The sequence below is a fragment of the Schistocerca nitens genome, chromosome 11 (genome assembly GCF_023898315.1).
Source record: "Schistocerca nitens isolate TAMUIC-IGC-003100 chromosome 11, iqSchNite1.1, whole genome shotgun sequence".
Lineage (NCBI taxonomy): Eukaryota > Metazoa > Arthropoda > Insecta > Orthoptera > Acrididae > Schistocerca > Schistocerca nitens.
In genome coordinates this window covers 30,364,408-30,386,969 of record NC_064624.1, presented here as the reverse complement: position 1 = coordinate 30,386,969, position 22,562 = coordinate 30,364,408, and the positions used below count along the sequence as shown (strand labels likewise).

Below are 22,562 nucleotides of genomic sequence, written 5' to 3'. Positions count from 1 at the left end.
CGCGGTCACTTGGGTCGACGTGGCGATGTCGAGGAGTGGCAGGAAGGAATTTTAGCCTTTGGACATGTCCACGACCACACCACGAGTAAAACTCGTCAATCTGTTATTGTGTCAACGCGGACTGTCCAAGTATCTGCGACGAATAGTGAACCACTCGTAGTGATGTAAGGCAGTGGCGTAAAAAGATTCTAGCCGACGAGGCTGGTGACGTGTGTCACTCCTAGTCACCGGCGATCGGTTTCAAACCAGACGCAAATTGCCACTGCCAGTCGAAGCAGCTCCATCTGAACCAGCTGCCGAGCAATTGTTGCGAAGGCAGCTGCACAGACTCGACATTTCGAGTCAGCGACCGTCGCTCACAGAGACACACACAGATGCGCGTCTTGAGTGGGCCAAAAACACAATGGCTGGTTGGAGGTGCGTTATACGAGTCGCGATTTCGCCTGTTCTGAATTTATTGAGGTGTCGATTGGACCGACGGCCGAATGAGGCGTTTAAGCTGCAGTGTGTAGAGGATGTAGTTCAGGGCAGTGGTGCTTCCATGGTGTTATGGGGGTGTTTCTGTCACCATGACTTTGATTAAGTCATTAAGGTTAATGTGAACCTGAACCAGCACGTTTATTTCAGCAATCTCGGTGACGAAGTGTTGCCATATTTTCTGGACACTTGCGCTGTAGCAGATGACACAGTCGTGTTCTCAGCGCTGCGTGCATACACTGCTGGTTTCACGAACACTCGGGCGCCCTTCAGCACCTCGAGACGCCCACTAGACAACCCAGTCTTATAGCCGCAGACGTTGTACGGTACTGTTTGGAACAGCAGCTGCCAGGTGGCAGCCGACTTACCCGCTGACTGGTAGCTCTACGGGATCTGATCATCAGTGGCAGGCTTCGGGTAGATGCTGCGCGTCTGAAGAAAATTTCCTTACTATCATCCGTGCCGAACTGACGGAATTTTCGAGGCTAGAGGCGGTAATATCGTGATGCCATTGCATGATCCTTCAACAAAAAGTTGGCTTGAATCTGGCTGTCTTATTGTATCTTAATGATGTATGGAAAGAATGGAAATCATGCAACCAGCTAGTTGTACGTCAAAGGTTTATTCAAATCTTTACATATGTTTCAACAGATATAAACCGGTCTTCCTTGGAATTAGTAGTAACACATGTTAACTTATTGTGTAAAAAGAGAAACCAGCTCATTAGGCTCAGTCAACACTAAAATGATCTACATAAATGCTAAGGTATAGCCACATGGCTTAATGAACAGTAAACCAAGGTAAAAGTTTGAATGAACTTGTGATGTGGCACTGGTTGGCTGTATGATTCCTATGGCTTCCATAATTTTACTGTTGTTGGCTGCTGCCATGTTAGAGATTTTAATATACAGCAGATGATGTGGAGCATTACTATTATCTTATGGTGCAGGGTGTTGACTCTATAATTACTACTTTTTTGTTGTTTTATTGTCAGCAAAATCGATTTTCGTTCACTTAGTGACCATCCTCAGTGCTGGAAGTTAAAAATTTCCACATAACGATCAGAGAGTATAAAACCGAAAATCACAATTACATCTGCGTATGAACATAACAGTTGGTAGGAACACAACTGTAATATACAATTAAAATTGGTAGGCACTGGTAGCAAGCTATAACCACAAGCTTAGAGCGATCACATAAACTGAGGCCGCTGTTTACATGCATCTGTACAGCAGACCTCGGTTTGACAGGGCTTGGAACGCCCTCTATGTGACATGTGTCGCTTGAAGAATTAATATTACTGGTATTGGAAGATATTAACACAAAATACTTCTTGTGCATTTGTCAGTCATGATGGTTTCTCGATGTATGATGTATACTACTTGTTCACACCTTTTATTTTAAATTTATTTCCATAACCTCAATTAGAATTATAGGTATTGTTAGGTCTGCTTCTATTTCATATGGGCCCAACTGCTACTATTAGTTATGTAAAATCAAATTATTTTTGTTAGTATTCAAAACCGGTTGCTTGGCAATTTTATTACTCTTTTATCAACCTGTGAATGTATATATGGGTTCTGACCCAATGCTGATGTGGAAGCGTACAACCAGTGTTATAAAAAATGCTAGCTTGTCCAAATGGGACAAATGATATGTACACCATCGCATCGTTAAGTATAACAAAATTGTTAGTCTGCACCCTCAAAACGTTTTTTTTTTTCTTTTTTGTTGCTGTAATGAATATTGTTTCATGGTATTTGAATTGTTTCTTAGTGGCATTTTTCGTACTATTACTATTTCTTATATATTTGACACCATAGTTTTAACGTAATATTTTACGTAAATCAAGAACGATATAGGTACTTCTGACTTCCCACGCCAAATTGTGGGTGCTATGTTTTACATTAAGCAACCGTATATGTTTGATGTCATGTATGTATGGGTTATGACCCAGTGCTTATGCAGAAGCGTATAACCATTGTTATAATAATGTTAGCTTGTCCAAAGGGACATTATCATGTCGGTTAAATATGATAACAAAATTCCAGAAAGAGATTTTCACTCTGCAGCGCAGTGTGCGCTGATATGAAACTTCCTGGCAGATTAAAACTGTGTGCCGGACCGATACTCGAACTCGGGACCTTTGCCTTTCGCGGGCAAGTGCTCTACCAACTGAGCTACCCAAGCACGACTCACGCGCCGTCCTCACAGCTTTACTTCTGCCAGTACCTCGTCTCCCACTTTCCCAACTTTACAGAAGCTCTCCTGCGAACCTTGCAGAACTAGCACTCCTGAAAGAATCTCATTCTGGAAACATCCCCCAGGCTGTGGCTAAGCCATGTCTCCGCAAGTGCTAGTTCTGCAAGGTTCGCAGGAGAGCTTCTGTACAGTTGGAAAGGTGGGAGACGAGGTACTGGCAGAAGTAAAGCTGTGAGGACGGGGCGTGAGTCGTACTTGGGTAGCTCAGTTGGTAGAGCACTTGCCCGCGAAAGGCAAAGCTCCCGATTTCGAGTCTCAGTCCGGCACACAGTTTTAATCTGCCAGGATGTTTCACGGTAGCAAAATTGTTTGTCTACACCTTCAAAACTTTTTTATAATGAATATTGTGTTTCACGACATTTTAATTATTACGTAATGGCATTTTCGTACTATTACTGTTTTTTTTTTTTTTGTATATTTGACTCCTTAGTCTTAACGTAACGGTTTACGTAAATCACGAACGTTGTAGTTCTAACTTCCCACGCCAGATGGTGGGTAATATGTCTCTTAAAAAACTGTGTTGTACCTCATTTCATGTTATTCATGTATTATTCTTTTTCCTTTTCTTTATCTTTTACTTGTCCTGCACTCTGACAACTTATTATCGATCTGTCTTATGTTTTGTAAGTTGGTTTTTTAAAAAAACAATACGCCGGTGTATTTTAGATGTTTCTTTCCACTTTCGTCTGCTATGTTTTTTACGTACATTTTAAATTTGAATTACTTCATGAGTCACAAATGCACAAGAAGTATTTTGTGTTAATATCTTCCAAAACCAGCAATATTAATTCTTCACGTGACACACGTCACGTAGAGGGCGTTCCAAGCCCTGTCAAACCGAGGTCTGCTGTACAGATGCATGTAAACAGCGGCCTCAGTTTATGTGATCGCTCTAAGCTTGTGGTTATAGCTTGATACCAGTGCCTACCAATTTTAATTGTATATTACAGGTATGTTCCTACCAACTGTTATGTTCATACGCAGATGTAGTTGTGATTTTCGGTTTTATAGTCTCTGATCGTTTTGTGGAAATTTTTAGCTTCTAGCACTGAGGATTGTCATTAAGTGACCGAAAATCGATTATGCTGACAATAAAACAACAAAATACGGCCAATGCTGATTTTCTTTCCAATTCTATCCACTATTTGGTCGTGGTGCACACAACACGCCATGGAGTCGCCAATCTATAATTACTTCTTTCTAAAAAATAATTAATTTAGCCACTGTTTGAGTTTATTGTTCATTTTTGAACTTATTTACAACTAACTACGAGATCAAGCTATAGCTGTTGTCGTCGCAAGTGACACAGTAGTTTTATTGATTTTTGATAATACGGTTAGGAAATAGGGATATAAATTAAATTTTAGTAAGGCAATCAATCTCGATCGCAAAATTTTTTATTGCTGGTCACCGCTTTCAATGTTTGACTATCTTCATGAGACCATTTACTGTCTCCTGTAGCGATATGTGGAGACAGCGAACGAAGAGAGACATATGCCTCAAGGCACATTGAATAATCGGTGGAAAGTGTCAACAGAAGAGGCGGAGGCAAAAGGTATTAGCGAGCTGCCTCCTTGAGTCTCACTAATGAGTACTTATTGCCAGAGGTTTAGCCTCGGAAAATATGAAATGTAGGTGAGAGCATTGAGAATAAATTTAAGGGAAGGGGAACAGGATTAGTTGTACAGTTAAGTAGATACGGCGTCGAGTGGCGTACGTACCTCGGCACAGAGCAGGAGTCGATGCAGTCGCCGGCGATCCGGCAGTCGAGCTCCTCGACGAGCTGCCAGGCTTCCTCCCACGCGAGGCGGCGGAGCTCGGCCAGGGCGCCGGCGCACCCCCCTCCCCCTCCCTGCCGCCCACCACCTGCGGGCGGCGGCGGCGGCGGCGGCGGCAGTCCGTAGTCCCAGATGCGGGCCGACAGGCGCTCCACAGGTGAGTCTGCGGCGGACGGACGCTCCGGGGTCCCGAATGCTACGGCCACCGGGAACCATTCTGCAAAACGCGGCTCACTCACCTCGAGGTCAGCACGCTGACAACTGACACGAGCTTCCATTGACTACTGCTATCCACACCAGTACTAACAGCCACTGAAAGTGAAACACTAAGAAAGCAGCGGCCAACAATTCTCGACACGGCGCGAGGTGTACTGCACACTTTTGCAAGCAAACGGTCAGCAAGTCAGCTGACTGTCAGCACGGCGGCCACTGCTGTGGATCCCCTTGACGAGGAAGCGGGCAGAGCTGCGCCGACGCCACAACACTGGACACTCAACACTGTGCCGTCATTCCAGACGAGCCTTCGTTCTGATCGCAGCATCGCAATGGACGATCCGTGCATCAAGGACCCGAGCAGAGTGGAGGGTGGCACGTTGCATTCTTCGTTCTCATTCTCGCCCATCTCACGGGGAGCCACTTGGTATACAATACGTAATTGGTTACATGGGTCGCAGCTGTTACATTTCTGAGTCTTTGAGACAGTTCACTTGCAACATTTTCGATATCCTTTCCAGAAAATAATTCGAGGCCGCACGTCAGCCATGCTGCTCTGCACGGCTACAATGGGAACGTGGGATGTTACTAGCTACGCGCAGACAGTATTATGCAAGTCAAAAATACACTTATCGTTAAATGATTTGATTGGCGAGATTGGGAATAAGACATATGGACCCGTGCTCATAAATCTTCGGAGAACGCCAGGGGAGGGACAGTTTTACGTTGGTATCGGAGCTGGCAGTGCGGGACTAGACAGGAGACTCCAGGCTGGACGAGAGGCAGCTGGACTGCAGGCTCCAGGCCGCTCCAGACGGCGCCCCTCCCTGCAGCGGCAGGCGGCGGGAGCCTCTCCTGGTGACTCCAGAGCTCCAGTCCAGGCTGGGTCGTCAACGGTGACTCCAGACATTCTGTACTCTCGTGTCCTAGAGCGCCACACAGTTAGCCAATCTCATCACAGTCTACCTGCCAAGGATTGCATCAAAGTCACAACAACCACAGCCAGAAAAGCTGCAATTCTCATTGATGTAATCGGCATACCACTCTTTTTTCGCTCTAATCGCTGGAATACGCCTCTGAACAGTATTTTACCCTTAGTTGTGGCCGTTTTTACCCAGGGTATCTCATTAGGTAAGTAGCAGACGCGCTGTCGTTCGTTGTTCTCTACACTTCCGAGGCAGTACATGCACTTTTGTTCCTTTGTACTTGTGTGGGAACGTTCAGCTATTACGAAACAGGGAGAAAACAAATGTATAGCGAAGTGCTCATCTAATATTGAGATCATTTTAGAAATAATCGAACTGAAATTGTCGACCGATGTGCTAGTGCGGTTGGCAAACGGTTCCTCGCCGGAAGTGAAGCAGCAATGAAGGCACTGAGTGCCAGAGAGTGGCTCTGCACTAAAAAGTGCTGATCAGTTTTCATCTGCCAGAAAGTTCACGGCAGAGTCTCTGGACACACAAAATGTATTGTGCCTGCTCATTCTCTCACGAAGGACGAAACAACAACGGACGAGGGCGACTCAAGTCTTTTTGAGCAAATGCGTGATAAAATCCGCAGTGAGTTAGACTGCAAAATGAAGCAAAAGGTAAGAAGAAAGCGTAACGTCACTGTAGGGAAACGACGGACGGCCCGCGCAGCTACACCCGACAGATCCGCTTCGCTGAGGGAGTCAAGATGAGGTTACCTCGCCGGTGAGCTAACCTCGCGAGCAAGCATTCTAAAAGTTTCGTACCTGTCCAGTGAGCCTGCTAATTCTGATGACGTCCCTCGCAGTCGGTGTGACTACTGGGCTGTAAACATAAAGTCGCTTGTGATGGGACTGCGTGCGGCTACTACTTAACCGAAAAATCGGGATGCCAATAGCGTACGTCTATTGCAATTAACCACTGTGAACGTTCGAGTAATACACACCTGATACCAAAAACGTAATTGACTCGTACAGTGGAGAAGTCCACGCTCCTGACCCAACACGGAGACCTCGGCCTCGTCGTGTCTGAGAGCCGACTGACTCACTTGGCGCGCTACGTAACCTGCGACGTATTCTTGTGTTTCTCGTATATTCTAGCGAGTGCCTGCTCCCGTCAACTGAGCAGCGAAACTTGAAGCTTCCCGTACTGGAATAACACCACAGTTACGGCCAGTGACTGAGGGACTTTCCCTGACAAACTCTGTAACGAAAAGAAACTGCTCCTTACATCACTGAGCGAGCTACGGCCGGATGGCGCGCCCCCTCCACGCACCCCCCGGCCTGCGTGGCCGGCTGCAGGCAGGGCGGCTCCCCACGGCCCGCACCCCCGCACTGGGGGGCTCGCGCCGGAGGGCCGCTCGCGTTCTCCGGCCGTTCTCCAGCCACAACCTGGAACCACTACAGGCCCGGAAACCCTATAAGCCCTGGAAAAGAGCTGGCTGTGCAAATTACAAATGTATGTAACTAAATAATCGCCCTTCGATTCTGCCTCCGTATGAGATCGTTTTATCTGTATCTTCAGTTTCTATCGTTTGATAAACTTTTACGTTGTTCAGATACCAAGCGTGTTTCTGAAAGCATTACTCGGGGACTGCTAAGGTTCACTTTGTCCTCTGAACCTCTGCGAGTAAGTTTTATGGGCTTTCCTCCGGCAGAGACGAGCGATGGGATAGCTCGCCAGTAATACACTGGCGGAGAAAAATCGCAGCACACAAAAAAAAAAAAAGAAAAAAAATTAGAGTAATGAAATTTCGGTAATACATTTCTCTAGATGACACACCTTAAAGCTTCGAAGGGAACTGTGAAACAAAGGCATTCTGCAGCTCCTTTAATGTAAATGTATGTAAAAGGAACATTGGGATTTCCTGCTTCACTGCTACCAATAACTCATCTTGTTTTCCGTGTTTGCTGTTAGCGAAGGGTAAAGATACTACCTTCACATGTACTGGCATGTCAGATCTAACGGCATTCGATGCCCCATATATTGCCTACCATGGAAGTGATTGTATGGCGTTGTTGGCTGGGATTTTCGGCCGCCGTATTGCAAGTCCCTTTTAGGTGACGCCACGCCGGTGACTTGCTTGTCAATGATGATGAAAATGGACACACAACACCCAGTCCCCTGCCGGGTATCGAACCCGGGCCCCCAGGGAGCTAGGCGGTAACGGTACCGCTACGCTATTGAGGCGGACATTCCTAACCCAACACTGGCTGCTAATGCCAACAGGGGCGGGACTGGAGGTATCGAATGCTGTTCACAGCACGAGGGTGCAGAGCGTAGTTGGACTGATTGGTCGACGAGTAACTCACGACAGTGCCACAGTGCTACTGGTGGTGATACAAAGAAGAGCAATGGCAACGATAAACAAAGCAAACATTCCATTATGTCTTCAATAACACTAGCCGAAGTTGAGATTTCGTCAGAAAGGAACCCAAGAAATTTCGCTGGGAGAGAAAAAAGCCGCGGATGAAAGATTAGCCTTTCTGCAAGATGAGTCAGTGGAATGCTTGGTGCCGTGCGAACAATGCACGAGAGGAGTGCAGTGATGACGACACGTGCATAGCAATAGAAAGTGGTACTGAAACAGGTGTGGTGTAGTTAATCGTCGTTGTCGGACAGGGAGCCGCAACTCCCGTCTCCAGTGAAACGTAGTGAAGGACAATCGTTGTCCAATGAGCGGGTGCTAAACATAATTGCGTACTTGGAAAGTGACACACAGCATAACAAAACAGCAATTACGAACATTTTGAACAAGTCCGCAGAAATACGACCGTTAGTGCGTAAGAAAAACTACGGACATTCAATGCAGGACAAGGCGCACTTATCGCAAAAACTGATGTTTGCACGTTTCAAGGATGCTCGATGCAATTTACGGGCTGTACATGCTAGTGACCCACTACGTTATCTACATAAAATTGCGCGCGACATACATTATAGTGATTTCAAGAGAAGCAGTGGATGCTTGCATAACGTCAAACAGTGCCACAGAAGTGGAAGGCATGAGATAATAAAATTTCAAACAAAGCGTCAACTTGACGATGCACAGCAAACTACGGAGTCGGCCCAAAAATTTGTAGAGGAGATAAACAAACTTATCCCATTGTTCAGTGATGAATTTGTTTTCAACTGCAGCCAATCGGCATTTGAAGAGGAAACGTACGTGAAAGGGACCCTGGAAATTTGAGGTACCTAGAGAGATCTATCAAGATCATCTGATATCAATTCCTTGACGCATTGGTATACAGTTATGCCGACTGATTAACCGGATGGTAAATTGGCTGGAACGCTATTTATTGCTCTGCGTCCTTTGATTCTTTCTCGTGTGTGTGATTTTGGCAAGGGCAATAGGGAATATTTATATCACAGCAAGAGCGGGAGAACGGGTGTGAGAGAACTACAGCTATGGTATGAACACTGCTTTTGGCCAATAGCTCGTCTGAATGAGTTGCTTTTGTTTGATTAGCCGGCCGAAGTGGCCGTGCGGTTAAAGGCGCTGCAGTCTGGAACCGCAAGACCGCTACGGTCGCAGGTTCGAATCCTGCCTCGGGCATGGATGTTTGTGATGTCCTTCGGTTAGTTAGGTTTAACTAGTTCTAAGTTCTAGGGGACTAATGACCTCAGCAGTTGAGTCCCATAGTACTCAGAGCCATTTTTTTTTTTGTTTGATTCCTAGTCTGCGTATGAGAATCATACTCCTAAAGAACAAACTATCGCTTCTGGAAAGTGTCAGAGCCGGCTGAAGTGGCCGAGCGGTTCTAGGCGCTACAGCCTTAGGCATGGATGTGTGTGATGGCCTTAGGTTAGTTAGGTTTAAGTAGTTCTAAGTTCTAGGGGACTGAGGACCTCAGAAGTTAAGTCCTATAGTGGTCAGAGCCGTTTGAACCATTTGAAAGTGTCAGACATTGCAGTTCATACCACCTGGAACCACCAAATGAATTCAGCCTCCAGATGTTTGTCTTTTCTGTGCGTATGAAACATATTACCGCACTATCTGCAGCAACTCCTTAAAGGACAGCCAGTTTTACGATTAGCTCCACGACAGGCTGTTTCGCATTCGGTTGCACGCCATCACATTCCATCAGTTCCCGTCACCCTGTTACACCAATGTGATTTCTATATGCATTCCTTAAGAGTGGACACCTAGCTGAACGTTTTACACGGTTTGTAACTCCCAAGCAGCTCGCTTTTGATCTTGATGGTGCTAACCTTTGTTATCATTGAGACGAGCCATTTTTATTCGGTTTTCATGGTCCAAGTTAATGGTTTGTTTCGAACATTTCTTGAATGTCGACAATGTCCATTTTGTGAAGTGTAATAATGCATCCCATAGAAGGTTCATCTCCGCACCTCCTGGACTCTCGTTTTCTGTGGACGTGCTGAGTCATTACTAGTTAATATTTTTCCTGACGTAATTTTCACTTTCAAATAAGCCTCACTAAAGGTTGCTCTTGCGAACTGGCACTCAACAGGTTCCTTGTAAGTCATCTAACGGAGAAGCTTAAGAAGCTTGAGGAATCTAATGGACATAAGAAAGCTTATTTAGGTTTATCAGTCGTTGGAAAAACAGAAATTAAGCAACACCTTAGCTTTCAGGCAAAATACAGAAAGACAGAACTGCAATACAAGAGAAAATCGCAATGTTCTTTCCAAGATAACTGGCTGTATTAACTTATGCAGTGAGTCTGAACCTGCGTTACGTGTACATGATGAAGCAGTAGAATGTAACAATCCTAGAATATTCAGAAAGCGGGTAAATTTCACTTCCGCTTTAGCTGCGGATGTGAAAGAGCACGTTTAACAATGTTGCTGTCTTTTAGGTGCATCCAGTGGTATACAAAAGAATTTACTAGAGTGTACGTTACGTGTGTGTCAGGACGAAAGTAATTCAGAAATACCTAAGACAGATTTTGTGTCTGTAACAGCAGATGAAACATCTGATGTACGTTCTAAATTTCAGTTGTTTGTAGTATTTAGTTTTCTGTTATCTACTGAGGACCCAGTTGAAAGTCTTTGCATATTTTCAAATCAATCGCGTATCAGTGCTTCCTCCTTGGCTGATTCAATTAAAGATGTACTCGCCGATGTTGTCCAAGAAACGAAAGAAAACGTAAAATCTCAAATTTATGATGGAGCCTGCGTCATGCGTGACTGTCATACAAAAATCCAAACAAGTGTAAGAGAGGAGCATAATTTCGTGTATTATGTGCATTGTTGTGAACGCTGACTGAACTTAATTCTTGCCCAAGCTACAAGTCAAAACAAACAAATAAAACTGTTTTCAGAACTACTGCAGAGGTAGCAATATCTTTCCGTCATTCAGCACGAAAATTGTCTGTTCCATATGCAACTGTGAAACGAAGAATCCTTCATGTATCAACCATGACGGATTAAATCGAAAAAAGTCCTCACAGTTCACGAGCATAAAGAGGCCCTTCAAGAATGTTAAACACATTGAAGACGCCAGCAATCAGTTGTGAATCAAACATATGGTCTAAGCCTAAAACTCGATGATATCACAGAGCAGTCAGAGGCTTAAATTCTGCAGCCACTTGTTGGCCTCCAATTTACTTAACCAGCACTTCTTCCCTTCACTGTAAAATAAGTCTCCTGAACAAATTCTTTCTGCTGTTGCGCAGTCCTTTCCATTTTTGAAGTAAAGCTGAGTTAAAAACAGAACTACAGACCATTTGTTCTGGAAATAATTTTCAAGAAAAGAAAAGCGCAGTAGCCCTCATAAAATTTGTCGTTGAAAATAATCTGGAGGAACCTTTTGGAGACGTCATGAATCTGCTGAAATTAGCGGCTGTTATCCCATGAGGACGTGTGAGGCAGAGAGGTGTTTCCGCACTCTGTCGCACATCAAACAGTTTCTTAGAAGTACCATAGATGAAGATAGGCTGTCCGCTCTTGCCATGCTTTCCACTGAAAAGGAGAAAATTCACAGGTCTCCAGATTTCAACGATAGAGTCATTGATCCTTCACGAAAAAGAAAAGGAGGATGGACTTTCTGCGTGCGTCTACAGGTGATTCAGTCCCACGAACTTTCTCAGGCTCATTGTAATGTAATTTTAGAGCTACATAAATATTTTACTTAATTTAGAAAATTAAATTATTCGGAAAGGTAAGATGTAGATTGCGGCGAGGGTAGCGAAATCCGTCCCAATCACTTTAGGCATCAGCCGACGCAGGCGACTGTTAATTTCCAACGCGCAGAATGCTGTCCGCCATTTTCCCTTGTCACTCGGAACTCTCCACTCTTGACTGTGTTTGCGCAACGATTGAAATTTTGTGCTCAGTTTGTATTTCATTCTCTTTCTTGTCGATGTATCCCTGTACTTTAAATAGTTAAGAGCCGTTTGACATCGCTATATTGATTCTGAATTGTTTATTATTGTACTACCAATCTCCATAATTATTTGTAGAATACATAACTGCAGAAAATACGTAAAGAGTGCGATAATGATCAGGCACGTCAGAACCTCTGCACGAAAGAGTTTTGGTTTTACAAAATGAATTCATTATATTTGGCAACATCTTACTTCCGTGTATTCTCACACATATGGAAAAAGTTTTGGACTCAGTTAGGAAATATAGATGGTTAATTTACCGTCTTTCGAAATCGTACATCTTGTCACTCGGAATGGGATGTTACAAAGTTCATTGACCGAAAATGTTGAGAACGAAATGCAGTTTGCCCCTAATAAACTGTCAGGGAGAAAACGTATAATCTTTGATAACAGCATGTGTAGGCCGAGCCGCCTGCCAGTGTGTGAAAACTGCACTGTACATAACGTCTTGCCGATCTGTGCTGCACGAGAAAGCACTTACCGGGATATTCACAGTAGTGGAACCAGATGTAGCGTTCACCGGCACTCGCTCCCCAAATGTTGCCAGAGGCAGTGACGTTGCGGAGGTGGGTGCAGACGCAGTCCAGCACCGTCCCGTCTGATGCCAACAGAGCCGCCAGCGTGGCGACGACGACCGCCGGCTGCATTGTCTGCTCTCGACACTGGGGAGCAAACAGAAGCAGTGCGCGTCAGCAGGGAGCGCGGGCTCGATATGAGGACAAGCGCAGCGGAAGTTACCGCAGGACGGCCAAACCACAGGAAGCGTGGCTTCTCGCATCCGGATCACAGCCGTAGTCCCATTTGCTTAGTAGCAACTCACAAAAGTCGTCGAGTAAAATAAAAGTGATATCTAGGCTTCCGCACGGAAGTGTTGTAGGCGTCCTGCTGTTCCTAATCTATAAAAACGATTTAGGAGGCAATCTGAGCAGCCATTGTTTGCAGATGATGCTGTCTTTTACGATGTAGTAAAGTCATCAGAAGCTCAAAACCCATTGCAAAATGATTTTTCAGAAGGTATCGATGTGGTACGTAAAGTGTCAGTTGATTCTAAATAATGAAAAGTGTTACGTCATCCACAGGAGGACTAGAAGGAACCCTTTAAATTTGTTTTACTCGATGAGTCACACAAGTCCAAAGGGTGCCATTTCAGCTAAATGCCAAGAGGTTACGATTAGGGTCAATTTAAATAGGAACTATCAAATAGAAAATCCTGTAGGGAAGACGAGCCAAAGACTGTTTTGCTTGCAGAACACCTAGACGATGCGACAAGACCACTAAGGAGACTGTCACTTGGTGGTGCTAGAAGCACCCTCCACCACACACCGTCATGTGGCCTGTGGAGTACTGCTGCAGATGTAGATGTACGTCTACATCTCCACGCATACGCCATAAGTCACAATATGGTGCATGGCGGAAGTTGTTTTGCACCATCACTAGTCATTTTCTTTCCTGTTATGCTCGTAAATACAGCGAGGGAATAGCGACTCTATGCCTCCGTCATCATCAGTTTTCTGCTATATTAGCAGGTCCTTTGCCTCTCCATTTTCTGCGATCCATTGCTTCCTTCTTAAGGCTGCTGTATCTTGTACCATCCATCACGTCATCCAGTATCTGAAATCTCCTCCTTCCTCGCTTCCTTTTCTCTTCTACATAACTTTATAAAACTGTTTTTATCAGTCCGTCATCCTTTATTAATATTTGCCCAATTCCATTTCATTTTCTTCTTTTTATTACATCTAGTAACTGTCTTTTCTCTCCTGCTCTTCTCAGTACCTCTTCATTTTTTGCTCTGTCTATCCTACTTATTCTTTCCATACTCCGACATGTCCACATCTCAAAAGCCTCGAGCCTTTCTCTCTCTTTCTTCCTCAAAGTCCATGTTTCAGGGCCATACAGAAGAACACTCCATACAAAACATTTTATGAGTCTTTTCCTTACTTCACTGTCCAGACTGGTGCAGAAAATTACCCTTTTCTTATAAAATGCCTGTTTTACCAATGCTATCCTTGTTTTAATTTCTATGCTGTACTTCCAGTTGGTGCCTATCTTGCTTCCAAGATACTTAGAATTTTGCACCTGTTTTATATTTCTCCATTCAGCATAATTTTTATGTCTTTATTTGCTCCTAATGCCAACACTTTTGTTGCTTTGTGTTAATTTTAACTCCATAATTTTTTCCCTTAGCTTCAATGGTTTCCACTAAATCCTGTAATTCTTTTTCCCCTGTGGCTAGAATCAAACCTCAAACACCCTACTCTTCTTCCACCAATTTCTACTCCTTCGTCATCTAATGTGCATTGTCAATCATATTTTCTAAGTAGAGGTTGAAAGGGATAGGTGATAGACAGCATCCTCGTCTTACTCCTTTTCCTAGTCCAATCGAGTTTCTACTTCCTCCTCTCACTTTAGCTGAGGCTTTTTGATTCAGATATAATGAGCTCACAACTCTTCTGGTTTTCCAGTCCACTCTCTTTTCCCTCATTACAGACGCCAGCTTGTCCCAAGTCACATTGTCAATTACCTTTTGTAGATAGATGAAGCACATATAGAGGTCTCTTCCTTTTTCAATAAACCTTTCTCCTACGATTCGTAGGAGCCCTATTACATGTCTGGTGCCCGTATTTCGTCTGAAGCCAAACTGCTCTTCGCCAAGATTCTCTTCCATTACTTTTTCAAGTCCCTCATTAATTATTCTTAACATCACTTTGGCAGCATGTGAAATGAGGCTGATTGTCCTGTGCTCACTGCATTCTTGGTTCCTTGTTTTTTCGGTAATGGAAACATTACTATTGTCAGAAAGTGTTCAGGCCATTCACCACTGTCATATATTTTATTACATAACCTCAATATTTCTCTTATTCCATCTTGGTTCAAGCATTTTAATATTTATCCCGGTATCGTATCTGTACCTATTGCTTTGCCATTTTTCATTGCAGCTATGGCATTATGATGGCTGGTCCTTTCTCGTCATCACTCACACTGTTGAGTAATTCAAGTTCCAGAGTTTCTGGTTTGCGATCTGTGTCATATAGCATTTTACATATTCTCGCTATCACTGGAAACCATCGTCACGATCTTTGTACACTACCTCTTCGTCTTTGCTCAGAATTTCCATAGTAGCACTTCCTGTTTTGATCCCATGTCATAGTCTTTACTCTGTTGCATAGTAAGCCGTATCTTCTCTTCCTGTCCAGTTCTTCAATTGCATCACATTCCCCTTTTAGCCAGTTTTTCCTAGCCTGCTCTGTTTCTCTTCGCAGTTCATTACTTAACCTTCGGTAAATCTTTATTGCATCTTGCTGTCCTGCTTTAATGAATCCTTCTTTCAGCATATTCCAGTAGTCGTTGACAGTATCAGGTCGGTTTTTGTCTCGTAATGTGGATCCAAAACAATCCAACAACACTCAAGAATGGGTTGTACTAGTGTCCTATATTCTGTCTTCTACTGATGAACCGTTCTTTTTTCAAATTCTCCCATTCGAAGTCGAGCATTCACCTTCTCTGCTGCACCCTTACATGCTCATTTCATTTCAGATCGGTTTGCAACGTTACACCTAGACATTTCATCGACGTGAGTATGTCAAGCGGCGCACTGCTAATGGTGTATTCGAGTATTTCTACATTTAGAGCTAACCACCATTCATCTTACCAACTAGAAATTTTGTTTAAGTCATCTTATACCCTCCTACAGCCACTCAACACTTACGTCTCCCCCTACACCACAGCATCATCTGCTCATCCTGTCTGTCAGGTTATGTTCTGTGGGACTCCTGGCGATACCTTTGTGTCTCATGAACACTCGTTGCCGATTGCAATGTAAGGGGTTCTGTTATTAAGAAATTTTCGTACCACTCACGTATCTAGAAACATATTGTGTATGCTCATTCATTCGTTAGCAGACTGCAGTGAGGCACTACAGCACGCGATCACTGTGGCTTGTGAGCCAAATCGCTGCCTCAGGATCTCTCAGTACTTCTCTTTCGGTGTCATATCACAGCAGACACCACTGCTTATGTCACCCTCCTGTCCGCTCACCCTTCCCTCCCCACTCCAATTCCCCTACATTCCCCTCCTCACACTGCTCTCACCCAATAAGGATCATTTCGGGTCTGTATACAGTAATGAAAAGAACATCACAAAGCGCTGTCAGCAGGGATGGGCTAAAAACCAAATATATTCCATTATACCTATGTATTTTTTCAGCAGGGCTTCGAAATCCAGCTGGAATGCATCAGCAAGCCACAGACTACCTTCCAGATTTACCAGACCTTCAGTCTTTCTACTGTTTCACACAGACATCAGAGCTTCCTCAAGTGGCCAAGTCTCAGTTAAGTTGCAGAAGTGTACCGCTTTTGACCAACACATATAATTTGACTGTTGGTCTATCTAAATGTGTGAATGTAGGTCCAGAACCCGACAGTGACTTTGGGATGGCTGTAGAAGTAGAAAACTTTCGACGCGTTTTTGATAGCACAGGACTATCTGTGTAGCATGAGGGAGTATACAAAGAAGTAGATGACAACAGAGTGTGGCGCATCACAATCACCAGCTGACATTAAAATGTGTGGGAGGAGGGTTTCAACAGTGTATACATGGGAGCTATGAGTGTATCAACTTCAGGGGACACAAGCACTTAAATAAAGCATTAGAGTGTGCAGAATTTGGATGATTTATGCTGTGTGTTAGCGACTGCTACAGACAGACTACATACAGGCATCTGAATGTAAGAGGGGCAGTGTATAATTGCATGTATTATCGGACTGCCAGGAGAGCCTATTAGTATCAAGGGCACTGAAGCAGAATTCAGGGATGGTGTATGTACTCATATACAGGGTGTTACAAAAAGGTACGGCCAAACTTTCAGGAAACATTCCTCACACACAAAGAAAGAAAATATGTTATGTGGGCATGTGTCTGGAAACGCTTACTTTCCATGTTAGAGCTCATTTTATTATTTCTCTTCAAATCACATTAATCATGGAATGGAAACACACAGCAACGGAACGTACCAGCGTGACTTCAAACACTTTGTTACAGGAAATGTCCAAAATGTCCTCCGTTAGCGAGGATACATGCCTCCACCCTTCGTCACATGGAATCCCTGATGTGCTGATGCAGCCCTGGAGAATGGCGTATTGTATCACAGCCGTCCACAATACGAACACGAAGAGTCTCTACATTTGGTACCGGGGTTGCGTAGACAAGAGCTATCAAATGCCCCCATAAATGAAAGTCAAGAGGGTTGAGGTCAGGAGAGCCTGGAGGCCATGGAATCGGTCCGCCTCTACCAATCCATCGGTCACCAAATCTGTTGTTGAGAAGCGTACGAACACTTCGGCTGAAATGTGCAGGAGCTGCATCGTGCATGAACCACGTGTGATGTCGTACTTGTAAAGGCACATGTTCTAGCAGCACAGGTAGAGTATCCCGTATGAAACCATGATAAAGTGCTCCACTGAGCGTAGGTGGCAGAACATGGGGCCCAATCAAGACATCACCAACAATGCCTGCCCAAACGTTCACAGAAAATCTGTGTTGATGACGTGATTGCACAATTGCGTGCGGATTCTCGTCAGCCCACACATGTTGATTGTAAAAATTTACAATTTGATCACGTTGGAGTAAAGAGAACATTTGCACTGAAATGAGGATTTACACATTGTCAGATGAACCATTCGCAGAAGTGTACCCTTGGAGGCCAATCAGCTGCTGATAGTGCCTGCACACTCTGTACATGGTACGGAAACAACTGGTTCTCCCGTAGCACTCTCCATACAGTGAGGTGGTCAACGTTACCTTGTACAGCAGCAACTTCTCTGATGCTAACATTAGGGTTATCGTAAACTGCACGAAGAATTGCCACGTGCATTGAAGGTGTCGTTCTAGGTCTTCCCAGTCGCGAGTCATAGGCTGGAAAGTTCCGTGCTCCTAAGACGCCGATCAATTGCTTCGATCGTCTTCCTGTCGGGACACCTTCGTTCTGGAAATCTGTCTCGATACAAATGTACCGCGCCACGGCTATTGCCCCGTGCTAATCCATACATCACATGGGCATCTGCCAACACCGCATTTCTAAACGTTGCACTGACTGCAAAACCACGTTCGTGATGAACACTAACCTGTTGATGCTACGTACTGATGTGCTTGATGCTAGTACTGTAGAGCAATGAGTCGCATGTCAACACAAGCACCGAAGTCAATATTACCTTCCTTCAATTGGGCCAACTGGCGGTGGAGTGCAGTACATACTGACGAAACTAAAATGAGCTCTAACATGGAAATTAAGCGTTTCCAGACACATGTCCACACAACATCTTTTCTTTATTTGTGTGTGAGGAATGGTTCCTGAAAGTTTGGCCGTACCTTTTTGTAACGCCCTGTATATGTTGATGGAATTGCAGGACTGAATACTGTACAAGCCGAATTTAAGACGCATATAAAGCAACTTCTCGGAGAACATTGCTCAACACAATGAGTATAAAATGTAAATAAAAAAATACGAAATAAATTGTTCTTCCTGTCCCATCACATCCCAATCCTCACCATTCAACTGCCCATAAACGTGCCAAGACCAATGTGTTTACTCGAAAGTCTCCAGCACTGTCGTCACTATTCGTTAACAGACTGCAGTGAGACAATACAGCACGGGATCACTGTAGGTTGTGAGCCAAATCGCTGACTGAGGACCTGTCAGTACTTTTCTTCCGGTGTCATATCACAGCAGACACCGCTGCTTATGTCGCCATCCCGTCCGCTCACCCTTCCCTCCCCACTCCAATCCCCCTACATTCCCCTCCCCCACACTGCTATCACCCAATAAGGATCACTTCAGGTCTGTATACAAAGCGCTGGCAGAAGGGTTGGGCCAAAAACCAAATATATTCCATTATACGTATGTGTTTTTTCAGCAGGGCAACGAACTCCAGCTGGAACGCAGCAGCAAGCCACAGACTGCCTACCAGATTTACCAGACCTTCAGTCTTTCTACTGTTTCACACAGACATCAGAGCTTCCTCAAGTGGCCAAGTCTCAGTTAAGTTGCAGAAGTGTACCGCTTTTGACCAACACATATAATTTGACTGTTAGTGTATCCAAATGCGTGAATGTAGGTCCAGAACCCGACAGTGACTTTAGGATGGCTGTAGAAGTAGAAAACTTTCGACGTGTTTTTGATAGCACAGGACTCTCTGTGTAACATGAGGGAGTATACAAAGAAGTAGATGACAACAGGGTGTGGCGCACTACACACACCAACCGACATTAAAATGTGTGGGAGCAGGGTTTCAACAGTGGATATAGCCGGCCGCGGTGGTCTAGCGGTTCTAGGCGCTCAGTCCGGAACCGCGCGACTGCTACGGTCGCAGGTTCGAATCCTGCCTCGGGCATGGATGTGTGTGATGTCCTTAGGTTAGTTAGGTTTAAGTAGTCCTAAGTTCTAGGGGACTGATGACCACATATGTTAAGTCCCATAGTGCTCAGAGCCATTTGAACCATTTTTTTGAACAGTGGATACATACAGGGGAGCTATGAGTGAATCAACTTCAGGGGACACAAGCATTTAAATAAAGCATTAGAGTGTGTAGAATTTGGATTATATATGCTATGTGTTAGCGCGTGCTGCAGACTACATACAGGCATCTGTATGTAAGAAATGGTACAAATGGCTCTCAGCACTATGGGACTTAACATCTGAGGTCATCAGCCCCCTAGAACTACTTAAACCTAACTAACCTAAGGACATCACACACATCCATGCCCGAGGCAGGATTCGAACCTGCGACCGTAGCGGTCGCGTGGTTCCTGAAGCGCCTAGAACCGCAGGGCCACCGCATCCGCCTGTATGTAAGAGGGGCAGTGTATAACTGCATGTATTCTCGCAGTGCCAGGAGAGCCCATTAGTGTCAAGGGCACCGTAGCAGAATTCAGGGATGGTATACCTACTCATATATATCTTGGTGGACTTGCAGAACTGAATAATATGCAAAACCGAATTTAAGACTCATATAAAGCAACTTCTCGGAAGACATTGCTCCACACAATGAGTATAAAATGTACATATGTAAATAAAAAAATGCGAAATAGAGTGTTCTTTCCGTCCCAACACATCCAAATCCACACCATTCAACTGCCCATAAACGTGCCAAGAGCAATGTGCTTACTGGAAAGTCTCCAGCACTGTCGTCGTTGTCAGGGTGCGAGACGCCTCTGTGGGGAAACCGCATTCCGGCAGACCGGCGGAGAGCTGCTTTATGCCGCGGGCCCCACCTGGCCACTGGTGGCGGCGAGCAGGAGAAGACCTGCAGAGAATGGAGAGGGCGGTAGGGGGGGGGGGGCGCAGCCAGCTCCCCACCCAGCCTGTGCCTCCACGGTAGTGCCGGCGCCACAGCTCGTGGTGCACACAGAAGAGCAGCTAGAGAGGCGCCACGTCAGAGCATGTGGCCGGCAGCAGTCAGCACTTTAATGTTAATGATGAATTATATGTAGTTAATGTAACCCAGTTTTACGAAGCTGCTATGACTGTACGTAATACTAATAATTCCTTTTTTTTACCTAGAAGTTTACTATTGAACACAATTTATGCTGAGAGATAAAGGCGTCTATTCTTGAAGAAAAGACATGCGTAATGCAGCACACAGTAAATAACTAGCCGCATCTTACAATATTGATTTAAGGAAATCCTGTTTTTTCGTCATATACATCTGGCTAGTCGTTTGTAGGGATTACGTTCTTTTCTCCGAAATAACAATGATATAACAAAACAATAACTAATGGTTTTTCAGTTAAGAAACTTTTTTTGTAAGAAAATGATCGATGTGTACTTTTTGTTATGCACATTTCGTATCCGACTTAATCACATATAATATTTCACATTTAATTCCATATACGTTTTTAAACTGACAAACAATCTGTTTTCTTCCATTTAACTGTGTACCATATTTGCATTTAATTCCACATATAAATTGAAAACTAATAAGGACTCTGTTTTCCCAGTCAACCATTTTCTCTTTTCTGTTTGGTATCTGTATGTAAAAATGATATTGGTGGAATAGCAGCAGTAGGTGAAAAAGAACCAGTCATAGACACATGCACACATATATACACTGAAGAGGCAAGGAAACTGGTACATCTGCCTAATATTGTGTAGGGGCCCCACGAGCATGGAGAAGTGCCACAACACGATGTGGGTCGCACTCGATTAATGTCTGAAGTAGCGCTGGAAGGAACTGAGACCATGAATCTTGCAGGACTGTCCATAAATCCGTCAGAGTCGGATGGGGTGGAGATCTCTTCTGAACAGCACGTTGCAAGGCGTCCCAGATATGCTGAATAATGTTGACATCTGGGGAGTTTGGTCGGCAGCGGTAGTGTTTAAATTCAGAAGAATATTCCTGGAGCCACTCTGTAACAATTCCGGAAGTGTGCGGTATCGCATTGTCCTGCTAGAATTGCCCAATTCCGTCGGACTGCACAATTTACATCAATGGATGCAGGTGATCACACAGGATGCTTACGCATGTGTCACCCATCAGAGTTGTATTTAGACGTATCAGAGGTCCCATATCACTCCAACCCCACACGCCCCATACCATTACAGAGCCTCCAGCCCCTTGAACTGTCCCCTGCTGACATACAGAGTACATGGATTCATAAGATTGTCTCCATACCCTGGAATAGTCTTATTTGATGCACAGCCCAAGATCCTCATGAACTAGCAGAAGAAGTTATATAACTTTTGCCGCCAAAGGTAGCTCTGTGTTTATCTCTCATTTAAATTCTATGTCTAGAAACAGGCCATGGAAAATCGCGGAGGTAGTTACAATCAAGAAAGTCCGATAGATCTAGTTGCTTGCTGGATGTTCTGTAAAAAGCATCTGAAAAGCTAATTGGCGTCAGACGGTCGACTCACGGGCTTCTGAGTGGTGTGAACTACTGGCAGCTCGCTTTCCGTGCAGGGAAGACCACTAAGAATGTTGTGAATGCAGTACAACGACTTGTCTGTCCAGCCGCGTGAAACTACGTAGTCGGCGGCACGGTGTCGGTACCCCGGAGGCTCACGACGACTCACGGTGGCGGCCGGCGCTGTTCTCTCAGACAGTGGGGGCCGCGGTGTGAGTGGCTGAGCCTCACTGTCGAGATTGTCGCCAGGGCTACGGCGTCGTGGTAAACGTCCTGGGAAACCGATGCGAGTTAACCGAGTTATCTGTGACACCAGTAAAGGCTGCATTTTCTTTTTTTTCCGAGTCTACATTTGGACAGCCAGCGTCCGCCATCTGATAATTTTTTGCGGACCTTAGTGCTCCACTGAGTGGGCTCAGCCGATACCATCAGCCCCCGCCTCACAGTGATGGCTGGCTGCGCAGGTGACGTCACGGCCACCGTTGCCCGTGCACTGCCGCGTGGAGGTCTTCTGTCCTTTTTTGTATAAGATACAGCTGTAATCAATTACTTCATGAAATTATAATATGTGCAATTTCGAAAAGGAAAATTATTAAATTTTTAATTTTTGAGAAGAG

The 22,562-nt window shown here is 44.7% G+C and overlaps 1 protein-coding gene across 1 annotated transcript in view; it reads right to left on the bottom strand.

Annotated features, from left to right (window-relative positions):
• Positions 1–4,795, bottom strand: part of LOC126212586 (uncharacterized) — an 85,969-nt gene extending 81,174 nt beyond the window's left edge. Inside the window, exon 1 of the mRNA XM_049940016.1 lies at positions 4,461–4,795. Coding sequence (XP_049795973.1) covers positions 4,461–4,795 — 335 coding nt within the window. The remainder of the gene's footprint in view (positions 1–4,460) is intronic.
• Positions 4,796–22,562: the final 17,767 nt, after the last annotated feature.